Here is a 17,912-nt window from a genome sequence, read left to right as displayed (position 1 = left end):
CCCATGGATGGACGGACACACACCCCCCGAGGGGTGCTGCCCATCCCGCTGGGGGCCGGGTCCGCGCTGGGCGGAGGGACCGGGGGCGGGGGGTTGTCCCGGGGGTGTCCGGGGGCGGACCGAGGGGGGCCATACCGGGGGCGGGGCGGTGCTACCCTCCCCGCGGGCGGTGGGGTTTCCCGGTGGCGGCTCTGACAGCGGTGCGGTCCCAGCGGGTGGTGGAAGAAAGCACCCACCGCCCCCGGCCCGGCCATGTCGGAGCCCGGTGCCCCCGCGGTCGGTGACAAAGCGCCCCGGCTCCAGGTAGGGCTCCGGTGCGACACCCCCCCCTCCCAACCTCGGGACAGTCTCCCGGTGCGGCCCTTCTGTGACCCGGCATAGTTTCTCCCGGGACGGTCTCCCGGTGCAGCTCCCGGTCTCCCCACGCAACTCCCGGTGCAGTCTCCCGGTGTCCCGGTGCGGTGTCCCGGTGCAGCCCCCTCCGCTGCTCTAATGCCTTGGCCGGTGCAGCAACCCGGTCCCCCGGTGCAGCCCCCCATCCCGGGGCAACCCCCGTTGTAGCCCCCCGGTCCTCCGGTGCAGCTTCCCCGGCTCGGAGCAGCCCCCCGGTCTCCCGTTGCAACCTCCCCGTCCGTTGCAGCCCCCCCAGTCCTCCGTTGCAAACCCCCCGGTTTTCCCGGGGGCAGTCCCCCGCCCGGAGCAGCCTCCCGGTCCCCCGTTACAGCCCTTCTGGTCCCCGGGGCAGCTCCCCGGCCCCCCGAAGCAGCCCCCGGGGCAGCCCCCCCGGTCCTCCGGGGCAGCCCCCCGCCCAGACTAGCACCCCTGTCCCCCGTTACAGCCCTCCCCGCTCCCCCGGTGCAGCCTCCCCCTCCCGGAGCGTCCTCCGCTCCTGCGGAGCAACCCCCCCGGACCCCCGTTACGGCCCCTCTGGTCCCCCCCGGGGCAGCTCCCGGGCCCCCCGGAGCAGCCTCCCCGGTGGCCCGGGGGCAGCCCCCGGTGGAGCACCCCCCCCCCTTCCCCCGGTGCCCCCGCTCCCGCCGCTCTCTCCCCGCAGGACCGCGTCCTGGGGGGGGGTGCGCTGGGGCCGCCTCCTGGAGCCCCTGGGCTTCATCAAGGTGCTGGAATGGGTGAGTCCCCCCCCCGGGGGGTGTGTGTGTGTGTGTGTGTCCCCAGTCACCCCGGGCCCGACCCCGGCACCAGGACCCCCCCCCCCCCGCCTTTCCCCAGCACCCATGGGTGCTGGTCCCCTGGGGAATCCTCCCCAGCACTTTCCCCCCACCCACAGATTTGGGGTGCCCCATTGCTTTCCTAAAGCCCCCCCCCCCCGGAAGAGGGGACCCTGGAGTCCCCCCTGCCCCTCCGGAGCCTCCCCCCACCCCGGCAGCCCGGGTGTGGGGACCTAATCCCGGGGGGGGTCCGAGGGAGCGGGGGGGGGTGTGGGGCTGCCCGGACACTTGGGTCCGGGCCACATGGCCCCCCCGGTGACCTTGAGCAGGTGGCTTTGCCCGGCCATGCCGGAGGGGACGGTGACATTGGGGTGCCGGGTCCCCGTCATTCCCACGGGCTCGGGGAGGGGAAGGAGGGGGGGGGGGTACCGTGTGGGTGGGTGGGGAGGGGGGCTGGGGGGGAGCGGGCTCCAGGAGGGGGGACCCCGGGGACGGGGGGAGCCAAGCGCCCGTGGCCCCGGCCGCGTCCCGGCCGTGCTATGAATGGCTCCGGGATTGTATTTCAGGGCGGCATTTCTGTGGCATGGCCCCGCCATGGCCCGGGGGGGGGCGGTCCCGGTACTGGGGAAACTGAGGCACAGGGAAGGGGGGGGGGCGGGGATCAGCCTCAGGGCATGAGGCCGGAGCCATTTGGGCATCTCCCGCCCGGAGGAGCCGGTTCGAGTGGGCTTTTCCCTGAATCCCGCGGCTCTTCGCTTTGGATATTCCCATCCGGGGGGGGCGCTGGGCACCCCCTGCCCCATGCGGGATGGGGCCCTGCCTGCACAGACACCCCGAAAACAGGAGGAAAATCCCCCGGGGGGTGACCGCCAACGCTCCCGCTTCGACCTTCCGTGGGGCATGCGGGGCCTGCCCATCCCCACGGCGTCAGGCCTGGCCGTTCGCTTTCTCCCCTTTTCCCCCCCCCCAGGTCCCCCCCCGGCCCGGGAAGGCGCAAGCTCAGCCGGGACGAGTTACCGGAAAACTCTTTGGGAAGGGTGTTTTCCCAGCACCCTTCTCCGGAGGGACGGTGACCCACGGGGGTCCCACCGGTGACGGGGGCGGGGGGGGGATGCTCCTGGCTTGCTGGAAACCCGCCGGGGCGCTCAGCACCCTCCCAAAAAGTTAAGGAAGGGGGGGATGTGGCCCCGTTTCGCCCCCCCACACCCCCCAGTTGCGGATCCCGGTGCCGGCCCCGGTGCTGGCACGGGCGGCCGACAGCTGCGGGGTGGCAGCTCGCCCTGTGCCGCCGTGACTCAGCGCCGGGGGGGCAGGGGGGAATGGTGGTGCAAACCCCCCCACGTGGGTGCATCCCACCCCAGGGTGTGGGGAGGAAGGAGGGGATCCCCCCCCCCCCCCAGGGTTTAAATTAACACCCCCCCCCGCCCCGACCCGCTGCTCCTCTCCCGCAGCTCTTCGCCATCTTCGCCTTCGGCGCCTGCGGCTCCTTCGGCGGCGAGACGGGGGCCACGGTGAAATGCGGCGGCGACACCAAAGAGATGAGCGCCATTTCCATCCAGTTCGGGTACCCCTTCAGGTGAGGGGGCTCCGAGCCCGGACACACACCCCCCCCCACACACCCCCCACCCCTGGGAACCTACCCAGCCCCACAGCGAGCAGGTGGGGTGCTGGCTCGGGGTGAAACCCCGTCCCCGGTGCCGGCACGCGCAGCCACGTCCCCGTGTCCGCCTGGGGACTCTCTGCACCCCCGGGGTATCCCCCGGCTCCGGTTCCGGATGCCATCGGGGGGCGGGGGGGGGATCCTCGTTAATCAGGGAAGACCAGGGGGATCCTCGTTAATCAGGGAAGGCGAGGATGGAGCCAGGCCAGCCATGAGCCACGGTTTTAACCCCCTCCCTGGGCCACCATCCCCATGTCAGGGCACCGGACCGCGGCAAAGCGTCCATATTCCGACCCGGCAGCGGGTCCGTGCCCCCCATCCCATGGAGGGGGGACCACCCCAGGGTGGTTAATTCAGGCTGGCAGAGCCTCTCCCCGTGGTCCCCCTCCGTTCCCGGGCCACCCGCCATCCCCCTTCCCGCTCTCCCAGGTTATACCAGATCCCCTTCGAGATGCCGGATTGCGCGGGGGAGTCGGAGACCCGCACCCTGCACCTCGTCGGCGATTTCTCCGCTCCCGCCGAATTTTTCGTGACCCTGGGGGTCTTCTCCTTCCTCTACACCATGGCAGCTCTGGTGCTTTACCTCCGCTTTCATTCCCTCTACGGCGAAAATAAGAAGCTCCCCATCGCGGTAAGGGGGCTGCATCCCTTTTTGGGAGGGCCGGGGGGGACACGACGACGACACGGGATTGATCCTGCCTCGCTGCGTGCCGGCGCTGAGCCCGGTGTCGCCATCCCGGCAGGATTTCTGCGTCACCGTCTGCTTCACCTTCTTCTGGCTGGTGGCGGCGGCGGCGTGGGGCAAGGGGCTGACGGACGTGAAGGCGGCCACGCGGCCCGCCAGCCTCATCGCCGCCATGGGGGTCTGCCAGGAGGAGGAGGTGGTCTGCGCCGCCGGCACCACGCCGGCCATGGGGCTGGCCAACATCTCCGTGGTGAGAGCCCAGCGCGCGCCCCGACGCACACGCCTGGTGCGGGCGCACACGCGTGCACCGATGCCCCCCTACAGCCACGCACGCGGGGGCGCATACGTGTATTTTTTTGCCTGGGGTGGGTGGGCGGGTGGGTGGGGGGAGATTTATGGTGCTTCAAGCGGAGCTCAGCGGCTCCCGGCCCTTGCGGGGGGGGCACACGCGTGTGCACCCAATGCGCACGCCATGTGGATGCCCCCACGTGCTTGCCGAACCCGGGCCCGTGAACGCCCAGCCCTGCGCACGCGCGTCCACGGGAGAACGCGCCCCGGCCCGTGCACGCACCGCGCACGCAGGTGTGCCCACGCGTGCCCACGCGTGTACGCTCGCACCCGCCTGCCCTCGCGGGCGCACGCGCCTGCTGGGTTCCCCAGCTCGGCCGGGAGAGGGGCGGCGGACACGTGTGCCCACACGCGCCGCTGGCTCCACGCTGGGCCCACGGGACGTGGGGACCCATCCTGCACCCCCACGAGACACCCCCCGCCACCACCCCCCACCTCACCCATAGGGGACCCCCACGCCGGGATGGGCGGTGGTGATGCAGCCCCTGACATGGGCGTGGGGGTTACACGGGGCGCAGGGGGTGCAGGAGGTGCGTGGGGTGCACGGGGCGCACATGGAATGCATGGGGTGCAGGGGGGGCACAGACTGCACGGGGCGCATGGGGTGCACGGGGCGCACGAGGTGTAAGGGGTGCATGGGGTGCATGAATGAAGCGCATGGGGTGCACGGGTCGCATGGGGTGCACAGATGACAGGGGGCGCGTGGGGTGCACAGGATAAACGGGGCGTGTGGGGTACACGGGGTGCCCGGGGCAGAGGGGATACAAGGGGTGCATGGGGTTCATGGGGCACATGGGGCGCGTGGGACACATAGGGTGCGTGGGTGTGGGGGTTGCATGGGGCGCACGTGTTGCAGGGGGCGCACAGGATACGTGAGGCACGTGGGCGCGTGGGGTGCACGGGGTGCGCGGGGCGCGTGGGTTGCACGGGGCACACAGGATACATGAGGTGCATGGGGCACACGGGATATATGGGGCGCATCAGGCGCGTGGGGTGCACAGGGCTCATTGGGATACACGGGTCACATGGGATGCAGGGGGTGCACGGGCTTCATGGGGTGCTTGAGGTCCGTGGGGTGCATAGGTTGCACGGGGCACACGGGACACATGGGGCCCACGGGTGCGTGGGGTTGCATGGGGTGCAGCAGGCGCATGGCGTGCACGGAGTGCATGGGATGCATGGGATGCACAGCTGCATGGGGTGCATGGGGTGCGTGGGGCACGTAAGGGTGCACAGGGCTCGTGGGATACATGGGTCGCACGGGATACATGGGGTGCACAGGGTTCATGGGGTCCCTGAGGTGCATGGGATATATGGGGCGCATGGGGTGCACAGGGCTCATGGGATACATGGGGCGCATGGGATGCGTGGGGTGCAGGGGGTGCACAGGTTGCATGGGATGCACAAATTGCATGAGATACCTGAGGTGCATAGGGTGCCTGAGGTGCAAGGGGTGCATGGGTGGCACGGGATACACGGGATGCAGGGGCTGCAGGGGGCGCCTGGGGTTCATGGGGTGCTTGAGATTCATGGGGTGCCTGAGGTGCACGGAGTGCATGGATCGCATGGGGCACACGGGATACATGGGGTGCGTGGGGTGCATGGGGCTCATGGGATAAATGGGTCGCATGGGATGCCCGGGGTGCGAGGGTGCGTGGGGTGCAGGGGATGCACAGGTTGCATGAGATACTTGAGGTGCGTGGGGTGCACAGGTTGCATGGGGTGCATGGATTGCACAGGGCACACGGGATACCTGGGGCCCATGGGTGCGTGGGGCACATAGGGTGCATGGGGTGCGTAAGGCGCGTTGGGTGAATGGGGTGCACGGGGTGCAGAACGTGCATGGGGTGCACAGAGTGCATGGGGTGCATGGGATACATGGGATGCACATGGGATACTTGAGGTGCTTGGGGTGCATGGGTTGCGTGGGATGCACAAATTGCACGCGATACCTGAGGTGCGTGGGCGCACAGGGCACGTGGGGTGCAAGGGGTGCGTGGGTAGCACGGGATACGTGGGGTGCAGGGGTTGCAGGGAGCATGTGGGGTTCATGGGGTGCTTGAGATTCATGGGGTGCCTGAGGTGCATGGAGTGCATGGATCGCATGGGGCACACGGGATACATGGGGTGCGTGGGGTGCACGGGGCTCATGGGATAAATGGGTCGCATGGGATGCCTGGGGTGCAAGGGTGCATGGGGTGCAGGGGATGCACAGGTTGCATGAGATACTTGAGGTGCGTGGGGTGCACAGTTTGCATGGGGTGCATGGGTTGCACGGGGCACACGGGATACCTGGGGCCCATGGGTGCGTGGGGCACATAGGGTGCATGGGGTGCGTAAGGCGCGTTGGGTGAATGGGGTGCACGGGGTGCAGAACGTGCATGGGGTGCACAGAGTGCATGGGGTGCATGGGATACATGGGATGCACATGGGATACTTGAGGTGCTTGGGGTGCATGGGTTGCGTGGGATGCACAAATTGCACGCGATACCTGAGGTGCGTGGGCGCACAGGGCACGTGGGGTGCAAGGGGTGCGTGGGTAGCACGGGATACGTGGGGTGCAGGGGTTGCAGGGAGCATGTGGGGTTCATGGGGTGCTTGAGATTCATGGGGTGCCTGAGGTGCATGGAGTGCATGGATCGCATGGGGCACACGGGATACATGGGGTGCGTGGGGTGCACGGGGCTCATGGGATAAATGGGTCGCATGGGATGCCTGGGGTGCAAGGGTGCATGGGGTGCAGGGGATGCACAGGTTGCATGAGATACTTGAGGTGCGTGGGGTGCACAGTTTGCATGGGGTGCATGGGTTGCACGGGGCACACGGGATACCTGGGGCCCATGGGTGCGTGGGGCACATAGGGTGCATGGGGTGCGTAAGGCGCGTTGGGTGAATGGGGTGCACGGGGTGCAGAACGTGCATGGGGTGCACAGAGTGCATGGGGTGCATGGGATACATGGGATGCACATGGGATACTTGAGGTGCTTGGGGTGCATGGGTTGCGTGGGATGCACAAATTGCACGCGATACCTGAGGTGCGTGGGCGCACAGGGCACGTGGGGTGCAAGGGGTGCGTGGGTAGCACGGGATACGTGGGGTGCAGGGGTTGCAGGGAGCATGTGGGGTTCATGGGGTGCTTGAGATTCATGGGGTGCCTGAGGTGCATGGAGTGCATGGATCGCATGGGGCACACGGGATACATGGGGTGCGTGGGGTGCACGGGGCTCATGGGATAAATGGGTCGCATGGGATGCCTGGGGTGCAAGGGTGCATGGGGTGCAGGGGATGCACAGGTTGCATGAGATACTTGAGGTGCGTGGGGTGCACAGTTTGCATGGGGTGCATGGGTTGCACGGGGCACACGGGATACCTGGGGCCCATGGGTGCGTGGGGCACATAGGGTGCATGGGGTGCGTAAGGCGCGTTGGGTGAATGGGGTGCACGGGGTGCAGAACGTGCATGGGGTGCACAGAGTGCATGGGGTGCATGGGATACATGGGATGCACATGGGATACTTGAGGTGCTTGGGGTGCATGGGTTGCGTGGGATGCACAAATTGCACGCGATACCTGAGGCGCGTGGGCACACAGGGCGCGTGGGGTGCAAGGGGTGTGTGGGTGGCACGGGATACGTGGGGTGCAGGGGTTGCAGGGAGCATGTGGGGTTCATGGGGTGCTTGAGATTCATGGGGTGCCTGAGGTGCACGGAGTGCATGGATCGCATGGGGCACACGGGATACATGGGGTGCACAGGGCTCATGGGATACCTGGGGCCCATGGGTGCGTGGGGCACACAGGGTGCATGGGGTGCGTAAGGCGCGTTGGGTGAATGGGGTGCATGGGGCGCAGAAGGTGCATGGTGTGCATGGGGTGCATGGGATACATGGGATGCAGAGTTGCACGGGGTGCACGGGGCGTATGGGGTGCGTGGGGTGCATAAGGAGCATTGGGTGCACAGGGCTCGTGGGATACATGGGTCGCACGGGATACATGGGGTGCACAGGGCTCATGGGGTGCCTGAGGTGCATGGGATATATGGGGCGCATGGGGTGCACAGGGCTCATGGGGCCCATGGGATGCGTGGGGTGCTGGGGTGCGTGGGGTGCAGGGGGTGCACAGGTTGCATGGGATGCACAAATTGCATGAGATAACCTGAGGTGCATGGGGGTGCCTGAGGTGCAAGGGGTGCGTGGGGGGCAGCGGGATACGCGGGGCGCGGGGGTTGCAGGGAGCGCCCTGGGGTTCACGGGGCGCCGGAGGTGCGCGGATCGCGTGGGGCACGCGGGGATACGGGGGGTGCCCCGGGGGTGTCTGGGGCGCACCGAGGGCGCGTGGGACACGGGGAGCACCCGGGGTGCGGTGGGGGGCGCACGGTACCCCCCGCGCCGGGAACGGGGGGCGGAGACGGGGGGGGGGGGGGGGGTGTATCCCGCCCAACTTTTTCCTCTCCCCCCTCTTCCTCCCCTTCCCCCCCCACCCCCCCCCGGCCCCCCCCCCCGCTCCCTTCCCCAGCTCTTCGGCTTCATCAACTTTCTGCTGTGGGCCGGGAACTGCTGGTTCGTGCTGAAGGAGACGCCGTGGCAGGCGCAGGCTGCGCCCCGCGACAGCGCCGCCGAGCAGGGGGCCATCGACAAGCAGTAGCCACCCCGGTGGGGGGTCCCGTCCCCCCCCCCCCCCCACCCCCACCCCACCCCCGTCCCCCCCGCCCCGTCCCCCGGCACCTCGCGCCGGCCGCCAGCCCGGGGACGGGGGTTGGAGCCGCGGTGGGGGGGGGTATGGATGCTATGGGGGGGGGTGGGGGGGGGGCGCTGGAGGTGTAACCCCCGGGTGGACACGTCTGTGGGGGGGGGCGGGGGGAGAGCGTATAAAAGTCCTGGGTACCGGCTCTATATAGGGGTGCTGCGGCCCCTGGTGTCTGGCTCTGTATCGGGGGCGTATACAACTCCTGGGTGCCCCGCTCTGCGTAAGGAGCTTTATATAGGGGGTATATACCACGCCTGGGTGTCCTGCTCCACGTAAGGAGCTTTATATAGGGGGCATATATGACACCTGGGGGTCCTGACAACTCCTGGGTGCCCTACTCAGTGTAAAGAGCTTTATATAGGGGGTATATACAACTCCTGGGTGTCCTGCTCCATATAAGGAGGTTTATATAGGGGGCATATACAACTCCTGGGTGTCCTGCTCCGTATAAAGAGCTTTATATAGGGGTATACACAATGCCTGCGTGTCCTGCTACATGTAAAGAGCTTTATGTAGGGGGCATATACAACGCCTGGGTGTCCTGCTCTATATAAGGAGCTTTATATAGGGGGCATATACAACGCCTGGGTGTCCTGCTCTATATAAGGAGCTTTATATAGGGGCATATACAACTTCTGGGGGTCCTGCTCCATATAAAGAGCTCTATATAGGGGGCATATACCACGCCTGGGTGTCCTGCTCTGTATAAGGAGCTCTATATAGGGGGCATATACAACTCCTGGGTGTCCTGCTCCATGTAAAGAGCTTTATATAGGGGGCATATGCAACGCCTGGGTACCCTGGTCCGTATAAGGAGCTTTATATAGGGGTATATACAACTCCTGGCTGTCCTGCTCCATATAAGGAACTTTATATAGGGGTATATACAACTTCTGGGTGCCCTGCTCTGTATAAGGGTACAGCTCTATACCGGGGCTGTATATGACCCTGGGTGCCCAGCTGTATACAGGGATACCTGCCGATGCAGAGGGGCTCTATATAACGCCCGGGCACCCTGCTCTCTATAGGGGTAACCCCCAGGCACCCTGCCCCATATAGGGCACAGATAACCCCCCCGCTGATCAGCTCTATAGAGGGGTATATAGCACCCGGGTGTCCGGTTCTGGGTCCACAGTTGGGTCCGGGAAGTGCATATGACCCCCAGGGCCCCAGGCCCATATAGGGCTATATGTAATGCCTGGGAGTCTAGTGCTGTATAGGGGTAACCCTGGGGCCCCAGCCCCATAGAGGGGGTATATATAGCCCCCGGGACCCCAGCCCTGTATAGGGGTATATATAGCCCCCGGGACCCCAGCCCCATGTATGGGGCTGTATACGCCCTGTATATGGACCCAGTCTCATATAGGGGTGTCTGGAGCCCTGGGTCCCCAGCCCCATATAGGGAGTATAGGGATCCCCTTGGCCCCATATAGAGGTATATGGACCCCCTGGCCCCATAGAGGGGTATATGGACCCGCCAAACCAACCCCCAGCCCTGTATAGGGGGTATATGGACCCCCTTGACCCCATACAGGGGTATATGGACACCTCAACCAATCCCCAGTCCCGTATAGGGAATATATGGACCCCCTGGCCCCATATAGCAGTATATGGACCCCCATCCCCATATAGGGGGTATATGGACCCCCATCCCCATATAGGGGGTATATGGACACCCTGGCCCCATATAGCAGTATATGGACCCCCATCCCCATATAGGGGGTATACGGACCCCCTGGCCCCATACAGCAGTATATGGACCCTCATCCCCATATAGGGGGTATATGGACCCCCTTGGCCCCATATAGAGGTATATGGACCCTCGGGTCCCCAGCCCCATAGAGGGGTATATGGACCTCCGGGACCCCAGCCCTGTATAGGGGTATATGGACCCCTAGCCCTGTATACAGGTATATGGACCCCCCCAGCCTCGTATAGGGGATATATGGACCCCCCCAGCCCCATAGAAGGACCCAGCCCCTATATGGATCCCCGGGCCCATGTAGGGGGTACATGGACCCTCCCGGCCCCATATAAGGGGTATATGGACCCCCCCAGCCCCATATAAGGGTAGAAGGGACCCCCTGGCACCCCAACCCCTATAGGGCTATATGGCCCCCCGGGCCCCCTATAGCGGTATATGAACCCCCGGCCCCGCACATCCCCGGGAGAGTGGGGGGGACGGGTGTCCTGGGGGGGGGGGGGGGGGGCCGGATGTCCCGGTGCGGTGCATCCCGGGGCGGGGCCGGGGGGGGGGATGTCGGGTGTCCCGGTGCGGTGCCGTGCGGGACATCTCCCGGGGGGGGGGGGGTGGTGTCCCGGTGCAGGGCATCCCGGGGCCGGGGGGGGGGGGTGTTCGGATGTCCGGGGCGGGGGTTGTGCGAGGCATCCCCTGGGGCGGGGGGGGGGGGGCGGGGGGGTGTGTCTCGGTGAGGGGCATCCCTGGGGGGGGGGGGGGGTGTCGGGTGTCCCGGGGCGGGGGAGGGGGGGGGTCGGGTGCCCCGGTGAGGGGCGGTGCGGGGCATTCCCGGCGGAGGGGTGTGTGTGTGTGTGTGTGTGTCTCGGTGCGGGGCATCCCCGGGGGGGGGGTCGGATGTCCGGGTGCGGGGCATCCCCGGGGCGGAGGGTGGCGGGGGGTGTCTCAGTGCGGGGCATCCCCGGGGGGGGGGGGGGCGGGGGGGTTGTCCCGGGGGCGTTGGTGGTGGTGGTGGGGGGGGGGGATGTGTGCGGGACACCCCCGGGGGCGGGGCGGGGCGGGACGGGCGGCGGGACTACACCGCCCGTGGTGCCGCGGGGCGGGCGGGGGCGCGCGGCGCATGCGCGGGGGCGCGGGGCGCGCGCGGGGCGGGGGCGGCGGCGGCGGCGGCGGCGGCGGCGGGGGGGGGGGCGCGCTCCCGCGGCGGCGGCGGCGGCGGCGATGGCGGCGCGTGGGCGCGCGGCGGCGATGGCGGCGGCGGCGGCGGAGCGGCGGCTGCCCAGCCTGGACGAGTTCGCCGGGCAGAGCTGGAGCGCCTGGGTGGAACGGGCCGGGCCCCCGGCCGAGACGGGTGAGGGGCGGCGGCGGCGGCGGCGGAGCGGCGGGGGGCGGGCGGGGGGGCTGCCGCCAACGGGGCCGCGCCCGGTCCTAGCGCCGCCGAGCGGTAGGCGGGCAGCGGGGAGAGGGCGACCGGCAGCGGGAGGTGGGCATCCTGCAGCGAGAAGTGGGCGCATGGGCGGCGGGAGGCGGGCAACCGGCAACGGGAGGTGGGCAGCGGGCATCCCGCACCGGGAAGAGGGCAACCGGCACTGGGAACTGGGCACAGAGCAGTGGGAACCGGGCAACCGGCACCGGGAGCTGGGCATCCGGATTGGGCAGCGGGAGCTGGGCAGCGGGCATCCTGCACCGGGAACTGGGCAACCGGCACCGGGAACTGGGCATCCAGCAGCGGGGAGAGGGCAAGCGGCAGCGGGAGATGGGCATCCCGCACCGGGACCTGGGCACTGGGCAGCGGGGAGCGGGCAACTGGCAGCGGGAGCTGGGCAGCGGGCATCCCGCACCGGGAAGTGGGCAAGTGGTACAGGGAACTGGGCAACCAGCACTGGGAGCTGGGCATCTGGCAGCGGGCATCGGCAACTGGGCAGTGGGCATCCTGCACCGGGAATCGGGCAACTGGCACCGGGAGCTGGGCAGCGGGCACCCAGCACCGGGAACTGGGCACTGGGCAGCGGGAACTGGGCAACCGGCACAAGGAACTGGGCATCTGGAAGCAGGAGATAGGCACTGGGCAGTGAGGAGTGGGCAACTGGCAGCGGGAGATGGGCATCCTGCACCGGGAACTCGGCATCCAGCAGCGGGCACTGGGAGCTGGGCAGCGGGCACCCAGCACCGGGAACTGGGCAACCGGCACCGGGAACTGGGCATCTGTCAGCGGGAGCTGGGCACTGGGCAGTGGGAACCGGGCACTGAGCAGCAGGGAGTGGGCAACCGGCAGTGGGAGGTGGGCAGCAGGCATCCTGCACCGGGAACTGGGCAACCGGCACCGGGAACTGGGCACTGGGCAGCGGGAACCGGGCAACCGGCACCGAGAACTGGGCATCCAGCAGCGATCACCCTGCACTGGGAACCAAGCAACCGGCACCAGGAACCGGGCATCCGGCAGCAGGCACCGGGAGCTGGGCAGCGGGCTTCCTGCACTGGGAACCGGGCAACCAGCATTGGGAGCTGGGCAGGGGGCACCCAGCACCGGGAACTGGGCAACCAGCATTGGGAGCTGGGCAGCGGGCACCCAGCACCAGGAACTGGGCATCTGGCAGCGGGAATTGGGCAGTGGGCAGCAGGAACCGGGCAACCGGCACTGGGAGCTGGGCACCTGGAAGCAGGAGCTTCCTGGGCGCTGGGCAGCGGGAACTGGGCAACTGGCACTGGGAACTGGGCATCCGGCAGCAGGCACCCTGCACCAGGAACCGGGCAACTGGCACTGGGAGCTGGGCATCCGGCAGCGGGTACCGGGAAGTGGGCAGCGGGCATCCTGCACCGGGAACCAGGCAACCGGCACCGGGAACTGGGCACTGGGCAGCAGGAACTGGGCAACTGGCACTGGGAACTGGGCATCTGGCAGCAGGAGCTGGACACTGGGCAGCAGGAAGCGGGCAACCGGCACTGGGAGCTGGGCATCCGGATTGGGCAGCGGGAACTGGGCAGCGGGCATCCTGCACTGGGAGCTGGGCATCCATCTCCGGGAACTGGGCATCTGGCAGCGGGCAGCCAACAGTGGGAACTGGGAACCGGGCAACCGGCACTGGGAAATGGCCAGCGGGCACCCTGCACCAGGAACCGGGTATCCTGCACCAGGAACTGGGCATCCAGCAGCGGGCACCCGGCACTGGGAACTGGGCATCCAGCAGTGGGCATTGGGCAACCAGCACCGGGAACCGGGCATCTTGCATTGGGCATCTGGCACCAGGAACCCTGCACTGGGAACTGGGCGATTGGCATCAGGAACTGGGCACTGGGCAGCGGGCACCCAGCACTGGGAACTGGGCAGCCTGCACTGGGCACCCGGCACCGGGAACTGGGCATCCCACATCGGGAACTGGGCACCCTGCACCGGGATCCCTGCCCCGGGCACCTGGCACTGGGAACCCCACACCGGCAACCGGGCTCCCGGAACCGGGCAGTGGGTGCTCCACACCGGGCAGCCAGAGCTGGCACCGGGCACCCCAGTCTGGTCACTGCACCCGTTACTGGGAGCCAGTTACCGGGTGCCCCGAGCTGGGTACAAAATAGCCCCAGGTGCGGTGGGCACTGGGTAGCCCAGATGGGGAACCGGTTGCCACCGTTACCCCCGGACTGGGCAGAGGGCGCCCGGTGCACGGAGGGCACTGGGTACCCCAGAGCAGGCACTGAGTGGTGGGTACCGGGTGCCCCACGCGGGGAACTGGGCATCGCGTGCTGGGTACCGGCGTACCCTGCACTGGGAACGGGGTACTGGGAACTGGGCACTGCCCCAGTGGGCTCCGCACGCCGGTACCGGGCACCCCAGGGCGGGCAATGCCCCACCGGTGCCCCGTGTCACGGCTGGACGGGACCGGGCACGACGCGGGTGACCGGCACGGCTGGATGGGACACGGGCACTGCTGGCGCAGCTGAGCACAGCTGGGCAACCAGTATGGCACAGCTGGCGGGACTGGGCACCCAGTATGGCACAGCCGGATGAGACTGGGCACCCAGTACAGCACAGCTGGATGGGACTGGTCACCCAGTACAGCATCCGGATGGGACTGGGCACCCAGTATGGCACAGCTGGCGGGACTGGGCGCCCAGTACAGCACGTCCGGATGGGACTGGGTGCCCAGTATGGCACAGCTGGTGGGACTGGGCGTCCAGTACAGCATGGCTGGATAGGACTGGGTGCCCAGTATGGCACGGCTGGATGGGACTGGGTGCCCAGTATGGCTTCGCCAAACAGGACTGGGCACCCAGAATGGCACTGCTGGATGACACTGGGCACCCAGTATGGCACAGCCAGATGAGACGGGACACCCAGTACAGCACAGCTGGATGGTACTGGGTGCCCAGTACAGCATCCGGATGGGACTGGGCACCCAGTATGGCACAGCTGGATGGGACTGGGTGCCCAGTATGGCATGACCAGGCAGGGCTGCGTATCCAGTATGGCACAGCCAGACGGGACTGGGCACCCAGTACAGCACGGTTAGGCAGGACTGGGTGCCCAGTACGACATGGCCAGATGGGACTGGGTGCCCAGTATGGCACGGCTGGATGGGACTGGGTGCCCAGTATGGCACTACTGGATGACACTGGGCACCCAGTATGGCACAGCTGGCCAGGACACTGTCACCGCTGGTCCGGTGGACACCAGTGCAGCCAGCCGGGGCTGGGGCACCCTCCTGGCACGGCCAGCGAGGACACGGGCTGCGGGGCCGGGGACAGATGGGGACCGGGGTGTCCCCGGGGTGTCCCTTGGGTGATGGGGACATCCCGGTGACATCCCCAGCTGTCCCCAGGAGCACCGGTGCCTGCTGGTGGTGGCTGTCGGCAGTGTCCGGCACGGGGTGGCAGGACAGGGACCTCGGGGACGATGGCACGTTGCGGGGACAATCCTGACGGGGTTTTGTGTCCGGCAGGACCGGGGTCGGAGCTGGAGGAGAGCGGGAAGGGCGGCGGCAAGAAGCTGGACGCCATGACCCTGATTAAAGAAGGTGAGTTCCCTGCTTTGGGGAGAAATCCCGGTGTTTGGGGGCCGCGCTTTGCCCTCGCACCCCTGGGGCTGCGGTGCTTCTTTCCCCCGGCACCGGGAGCATGTGCCGGTGTCACGCCGGGAGCTGTGCTATGCCGGGAGCTGTGCCGGTGCCGCACCGGGAGCTGTGCTATGCCGGGAGCTGTGCCGGTGTCGTGCCGGGAGCTGTGCTGTGCCGGGAGCTGTGCCGGTGCCGCGTGTGGGAGCCATGCCGGTGCCACACTGGGAGCCATGCGGTTGCCAGGAGCCATGCCGGTGCTTTGCCGGGAGCTGTGCGGTGCCGGGAGTCGTGCCGATGCCTTGCTGGGAGCAGTGCTGGGAGCTGTTTTACACCAGCAGCCGTGCCGGTGCCACACCGGGAGCCATGTGATGCCGGGAGCCATGTGGTGCTTGGAGCTGTGCTGTTACCGCACTGGGAGCTGTGCGGTGCCGGGAGCCGTGCGGCACCGGGAGCCGTGCCGGTGTCACACCGGGAACCATGCGGTGCCGGAGCCATGTGGTGCTTGGAGCTGTGCTGTTACCACACACCGGGAGCTGTGCGGTGCCGGGAGCTGTGCGGTGCCGGGAGCCATGCCGGTGCCGTGCCGGGAGCCGTGCGGTGCCGGGAACCGTGCGGCACCGGGAGCCGTGCCGGTGTCACACCGGGAACCGTGCGGTGCCGGGAGCCATGCTGGTGCCTTGCCGGGAGCCATGCGGTGCAGGGAGCTGTGCGGGTCCCGGCAGCCATGCCGGTGCCCTCACCAGGAGCCATGCGGTGCCAGGAGCCATGCCGGTGCCTTGCCGGGAGCTGTGCAGTGTCCGGGAGCTGTGCGGTGCTGGGAGGTGTGATGCGCACCGGGAGCCGTGCCGGTGTCACACTGGGAACCGTGCGGTGCTGGGAGCCGTGCCGGTGCCTCACCGGGAGCCATGTGGTGCCAGGAGCCGTGCCGGTTCCTCGCCGGGAGCCATGCGGTGCCGGGAGCCATGCCGGTGCCATCGCTGGGAGCCGTGCGGTACTGGGAGCCGTACCAGTGCCACACTGGGAGCCATGCCAGTGCCTCGCCGGGAGCCGTGCGGTGCCGGGAGCCGGGTGGTGCCAGAAGCTGTGCGGCACCGGGAGCCGTTTCGGTGTCACACTGGGACCGTGTGGTGCTGGGAGCCGTGCCGGTGCCCTCACCGGGAGCCATGCGGTGCCAGGAGCCATGCCGGTGCCTCGCCGGGAGCCGTGCGGTGCCGCTCACCGGTCTCTCTCCCCGCAGACATGAACATCTTCGGCCACTGCCCGGCGCACGACGAGTTTTACCTGGTGGTCTGCAACCACTGCAGCCAGGTGGTGAAGCCCCAGGCCTTCCAGAAGCACTGCGGTGAGCCGGGGAGGGGGGGCTCCGGCTTCGCTTTCCCCCCCCCCCGCCCCCCCTGCCGCCATGGCATCCCCTCCGGCAACCGGTACCGGGGCGGGAGGGGGGGGGCTGAGGGTGGCGGGACTTAACGCCAGGCTTTTCCCTCATTCCGGCATCCCATTTCATCCCGGCAGAACGTCGCCACGGCCCCCCTCAGCAAACTCTACGCCCGCTGCCGCCGCCACCCCTCCCAAGTGCCACGTCGCCATCAATGGGCAAGCGGTGGCCAGCGGGCCCCCCCCCACCCCCCCCGGCACGGCCAAAGGGCTTGCGGGAGAAACCCCCCGGCGCTCGCGCCCGCGTCCAGCCCCTGCCCGAGCGGCCGGACAAGGACAAACAACCTTTGGTGAGCACCGGGATGTGGGCGTCCCTGTCCTTATCCCGTCACGATGTTGGGGAGCGGGGGGGGACCACGCTGACACCACCCCCCCTCCTCAACCCCCCCCCCCCCCCCCCCAAAAAAAAAACTTCTCTCCCCAGTTTGTTCGTGCCCGTGGTCAACCTGGAGAAGATTCCCAGCATCCCAAAGCGGACGGGCACGGGATCAAGGTGCCCCCCAAAGCCGTCCCCCCCACCTCCAAGGAACCCTTGGGGAAACCCGCCGCCCCCGCCGTGCCCAAAGAGCCCCCGGTGTCGGCGGCGGGGGGGGGGGATTCGGCCGTGCCCGCCGACGGCCCCGGGTGCAAGCCGGAGAGCGCCCCCGCCCCGGGGGAGAAGGACGCGGTGCCACCAAGCCACCCCCCAGGTCCCACAAGAAGCTGGCGCGTGAGTGTTTTCGCCCCCCGCCGCCAGCCTTTGCTTGCCGGGGTTGTGGGGGGGGGGGATTTTGGCGGCGGGGGTGGGTACCGAGGGGGCATCTCCCACCCCCGCGGAAGAGCTGGGCGCTGACGGGGGGCTCCGTTCACCGGTGGGTTAGGGAGCGTGAACCCCCCCATTGCATCTGTGCCCCCCCTAGATATGGCAGGGTTGAGCCCCCCCATCGCGTCTGTGCCCCCCCCCCCTAGATATGGCAGGGTTGAACCCCCCCCATCGTATGTGTCTCCCCCCTCCCCCCAAGATGTGGCAGGGTTGAACGCCCCCATCACGTTTTCATCCCCCCACCAGATACTTTGAACCCCCCCATCGCGTCCGTGCCCCCCCCCTAGATATGGCAGGGTTGAGCCCCCCCATCACCTTTTCATCCCCCCCACCC

At 68.2% G+C, this 17,912-nt stretch overlaps 3 protein-coding genes across 3 annotated transcripts in view; all 3 read left to right on the top strand.

Annotated features, from left to right (window-relative positions):
- The window catches only part of SLC16A4 (solute carrier family 16 member 4), a 383,212-nt gene that overhangs the window by 313,869 nt on the left and 51,431 nt on the right, over positions 1-17,912 (top strand). The gene's annotated exons all lie outside the window — the stretch shown is intronic.
- On the top strand, positions 148-8,538 carry SYPL2 (synaptophysin like 2). The gene is given in 7 exon segments (XM_054181507.1): positions 148-303; positions 1,055-1,066; positions 1,068-1,127; positions 2,618-2,742; positions 3,256-3,457; positions 3,570-3,761; positions 8,371-8,538. Coding segments are annotated over 7 exon segments (771 nt in total). The 5' UTR covers positions 148-252; the 3' UTR covers positions 8,500-8,538.
- ATXN7L2 (ataxin 7 like 2) lies at positions 11,518-17,833 on the top strand. The gene is given in 12 exon segments (XM_054181594.1): positions 11,518-11,648; positions 15,229-15,303; positions 16,580-16,684; positions 16,855-16,868; positions 16,870-16,908; positions 16,910-16,935; positions 16,967-17,054; positions 17,056-17,066; positions 17,201-17,247; positions 17,250-17,438; positions 17,441-17,485; positions 17,778-17,833. Coding segments are annotated over 12 exon segments (825 nt in total). The 5' UTR covers position 11,518.

This window comes from Rissa tridactyla, chromosome 21, assembly GCF_028500815.1.
Source record: "Rissa tridactyla isolate bRisTri1 chromosome 21, bRisTri1.patW.cur.20221130, whole genome shotgun sequence".
NCBI lineage: Eukaryota > Metazoa > Chordata > Aves > Charadriiformes > Laridae > Rissa > Rissa tridactyla.
This window is presented reverse-complemented; position numbering and strand designations above follow the sequence as displayed.